Raw genomic sequence first — 4828 nt, forward strand, 5'->3', positions numbered from 1 at the left:
CCCACCCCTCACACACAATACACACAACAGAGTGTGCAAATGTATGTATACGTTCCTCTTTTGCCTGTTATTCCTAAAGACCTGCACACAGCACACATTATAAAAAAAAATTGGCTACGGGTAAGGAGGCATGTCATCTCGGATTTCCTCGGTCTTGATTGGATTACTCTTTTCCGCCTCTAACAACGTTCCATTTCCCAGCCCACTCTAGAATGCTTTCAGACCGATCATCTTTAGGAAATACATGTATATCATAAGGGTAGGACTAAGTCCAAAGAATATCTACGTAAGAACAACCAGCAATGGACGATCAGTTGAAAATAAACACATACACACACACAAACACACACACACACACACACACACACATACACACACACACGCACGCACACACATACACAAACACACGCACACGCTAACACACGCAAACACACATAAACAGTAATACCACAACAAAAATACACTGTGCTCGATAAATCGCTCATGCACTTCAGAAAGTAACAAAACCCATTTGTGGGGTTTCGTAGGATGTTGTTGATAACAGTAGTTAATTGTTAATTTGTTGAAATGTGTTAATTATAGCAGACAGTTGTTAATTATAGCAATATATCAATAACATCATTAAACTAGCAACATCAAGCTGTAAAACACATGCATGACAACAATGGGTAAGAATACGTAGTCTTAAGATCGTACCTATTAGAATAGATTAATCAAAATGATAGGAGTACAGATAACACCTGTCTGAGCATTTCCCCCCACATTATGCGTTATTATACTCGTCAAATGCGTTAAATTTGACTGGATTGGTGAGCCAGTAAGCTGAAGTATAGCGTCGATTATAATTTAGACAAACGTTCGAAAGATTTCCAACAGGCAGAGCGAAGAAGACAACTGAAGACGGTCAGGTTATTAATATAAGATAATGCCACGATATCATCCTCTCAATAAAACCAAACTGACGCCGATAAGTAAGTAGGAAAACCAACACATACTTCAGTCCCATCGTAAAATCGGGAAAGAAAAAAAAAATACAGCTAAAACTTTAAAGTCGTGGTACAAGCTTCTCATGGCAGCTATCTTCTTGGCTGAAATAACCGTTTCGCATAAAACAGAATGCGTCTATCTATTCTCCACTATCTGACAAACAACCATTATTAGCGGGTCTGTAGTCTGGAAGAAAAAGATACTGAGTCCACTGGGGTGAGTGATAAGTCCATTCTCTTTTTCATGGTGCAACTTTTCAAATCAGGATTTTTCTTCAGGAAAAGGAAAAGGGCTGTAAACATCTAGTTCCAGGATCTTATATCATTCATAACTTCAAACAAAAGAAAAAGAAGGAAAACATCTTTCGAAAAAAAACAGTAAATGGTACTATACATTTGCGCAAGCCAAATAAAACATTGAAGGCAAAATACACCCATCTACATTTTTATAAACAAGAACGGAAATGAAAACCTTAGCAAACAACGTCGACAACAAAGACTACATAATCAGCTGCTCTCCTGTTACAGAGGCGCAAATACACGAAAGTGTGAACCCAGAAGGTAGGCAGAGAGGCACAGCGCTGTGACCCAGGCAGCCACAAAACAGACACAGGAAGCGAGACATAAACAAACCCAAATGTCCATGAACAGGCCTATAGAAAAGTATTACACAGCGTAAACGTCTCACGCCAAGGTTATGGACAAGAGGAATTATACAGCCCCCTTTAAAATAACATTTTTTAAAAATAAATCAAAATGCCAGCTAGGAAAACCATCGTGAAACAAAAGGGGGAAACACACGTTGAAAGCGAAAGGGGATTTATTGATGGGGACCGCAAAACGTTAGTTTAAAAATCCAGATTTGTGCAATTCCATCATTGTCTCACCTCCTCTTGACGATTCACCACCTGAATGCCAGATCATCAAATATATTAACTAACTTTTAGAAACTGTAAACATTTCAATGGCTAAAGAACAAAAAGAGGAATTCAGAAGCTGCCATGATATTACATACTGAGAAACAGCGATTCGGGAACAACAGCCTGTGTCAACAAAGATACAGACTTGAGAGCAGACATTATGGCAAATACATGACGCCAGCACACCGAACTACAAGGAGATACAAAATGAAAAGAAAGAAACGATTAAAAAATGATTTACAAGAAGAGAAGAAAAATACAAAAAACATAGACAACGGACACATAAAATGTAGTGCTGATGAACAGACAGACAGAAAGACAGACAGGCAGCACCCAGGAACACAGAAAATGATAGTATTAATATGACAGTAATTTACAGAAAGGGTAACGGCGATTTCCTGTCTTGACTTTCTCGCTGCTCCTTGATTCCATCTCTTGCTGCTACTTGATAGTGTATGCATAATATTATTATCATAGTACAGAGAAGCATAAAATCGACATAACCAGGGACATTTTGCGTTAGTTAACACGCAAAACAAACATAAATCTCTGCTCCTAATACAAATAAAAAGGAGCTGTGGTCAGTACATAAATACAAAAACCTTCAACTTGGCTCACCGTTTACAGAGAGGCAAGGGACAACACGATGAAGGAGAGTAACGGTTCATGAAATGGCCAGAACCAGATGGACTGACTTGCATCATACAGAAAGCGGACTGCTCCAACCCAACTTGTCACGATTAATCGGGGGAAAGTGGGATACAATAGGAAAGAAAGTTGACCTTAATTCAAAACACCGCGAAGAGCAGCTAGGCTCCGCAACAGCTTTCCTGTATTTAAACCAAAAGTAAAAGGTACATGTAGTACGCTTTGTGTTGTGGGCTGGCTTATTCGTTGAACAACTGAGCGAACAGTTGACAGCCGTTACAACTTTTTTTAAATGTTCGTTGAACAGCTTAACGCACAGTTACGAAATACTAATATGCATTTCTTTTCTGAGAAACGGGACCTGTAGCAGGGGTTCCCCGAGCATCTTGCATTAGCAAAGGCAAACCCAGGGCCCAACAAATGAAAATCAGCGTTGCATCAATGAAATACCTGCGGCCTTGAGGTCTAAAAATCAGAAAGTCACAACCATCAAGTGAGACCGAGTGAGATTAAAGAGCTGTGCATGCGGTTACCTGGTAAAGATAAGCAAGTTAGCAAAGTACTGCCAACCTACTTCAACGATGAAAACTTCCCCAATGAACACCAAAAGTAACACGGGTATGCTGTACACATGAGATAAAACTTGCACATTGAAAAAACACAAACCAAAACCAAAAAAAAAGTTGATCACCCACTCATTCATTTCAAAATTGGTAAAATATCCCGGAACTAAACAAAAAACTACAAATTAATGCATTTCCCCAGTAGCTTACCTGTACTCCCTATGCATTCGTCTGAAGCCAAGGACAATTTCAAAAAAAGGTTATTACTCGTCCTCATGTGAACCAAGCAAGAATGTTTTCGGCATTTGGTGCTAGAGGCCACAAACTCTATGGTCCTTGAGGTATACAATTGTAACTGTTCTCCACCTCCATCGACACATATAGATCGTGTAGGAGGCTTCTTCAGCGTTGGCTGTCAGGGACAACCTGAGCTGAAGAATACACCGTCCTAGCAAACAGACGGAGATACTCCATTTTAAAAAACCCACAGGAATGGAACTCACGTCTTCCATGAGACATGACTGTGAACCTAACTGTGGCATCACAAACCCTGGTCCGAGAGGTATATTTATTCGCAAAGCTGGGGAAAAGTAAGTAAGACAGACAGACAGAAACAACAGAGAGAAAGTAAGAGAGTAGGACCTACGAGTGGGGCCATCAAACCACCTGCCCGACTGATAAACGGAGACAACACTGGGAGGAGAGGATAGAAGTAAAACCTGCTATAGCGCCCCCCCCCCCCCTAAAAACAAACAAAATACCCTCACAGAATGCAACCAAACACACACTACTTAAACAGTTAACACTCACTTTAACGTTTAACTAAACATCACCAATCACTGCAATGGAGAATCACTATGTTACAAAATGTATACCCTATTATTTCATTCGTCTCTCATGACACATTAAATCAAATTTCTCTGCCGAGCCCACAGAGCCTCGACACCGGACGCTTCGTCATGTTAACGGGAACAACTGCGAGCCTTTTTTTAGTAGAGGTTTTACAGCGCTTGCAACTGCTTAAGGGGATATGAGCGCCAGAAGATTAGAGGTGTTACAAGAGAGTAACAAACATAAAAAAGAAGGGGAGATAAGAACGATAGATGTTTGATAGGAACCATGAAGCAAGCCACACCAGAGCACCCGCCAACCACCCACCAACTTACAACCTGAATGTTGTTACATTGTACTACCTGACAGAGAAATGGACTGCACGTAAAAAAAACCGTTGAACGTAGACAATAAGATCAGAGGAGGGACGGTCTAGTCACGGTACAGAGTACCGAATTTCCACGGGGAAATTTAAGACTAAGAAATAGGCTGGCTGACAAGAACACATTCTCGCTGCTGCAAATACCTGCCGGCGAAACTTTTTTGGACATCTATAAGTATCGCTTTCCACAATCCAGTCCCCCCCCCACAAAGGCTGGAAAAGGGGAAACTTTGTCGGGGGGGGGGGGCGGTAATCTTTTCAATAAGCGTGCGCGCGCGTGCGTTTGGGTGTTTGTGTGTGTGTGTGTGTGTGTGTGTGTGTGTGCATGTGCGTGTCTGTACGTGTGGGTGTGCGCGCGTGCGTACGTGCGTGTTTGTATGTACGTGCATGTGTGTCTCCAACTACCTATCTATCATATAAAGGGAAGGCGGGTCACGACAAGAGAAAGAAAAGAAAGAAGAAGTGTTGACGTGGCCATATGACCGGCTGTCGATGACC

General features: G+C 41.3%; 1 protein-coding gene across 1 annotated transcript in view; it reads right to left on the bottom strand.

The window, feature by feature from the left end:
* Nucleotides 1–4828, bottom strand: part of LOC101851054 (GDP-mannose 4,6 dehydratase) — a gene marked incomplete in the record, with an annotated part of 53623 nt that overhangs the window by 30069 nt on the left and 18726 nt on the right. Inside the window, 2 exon segments of the mRNA XM_005101891.3 lie at nucleotides 1874–1894; nucleotides 3328–3348. Coding sequence (XP_005101948.2) covers nucleotides 1874–1894; nucleotides 3328–3348 — 42 coding nt within the window.

The sequence above is a fragment of the Aplysia californica genome, unplaced genomic scaffold (assembly GCF_000002075.1).
Source record: "Aplysia californica isolate F4 #8 unplaced genomic scaffold, AplCal3.0 scaffold00303, whole genome shotgun sequence".
NCBI classification, from domain to species: Eukaryota; Metazoa; Mollusca; class Gastropoda; order Aplysiida; family Aplysiidae; genus Aplysia; species Aplysia californica.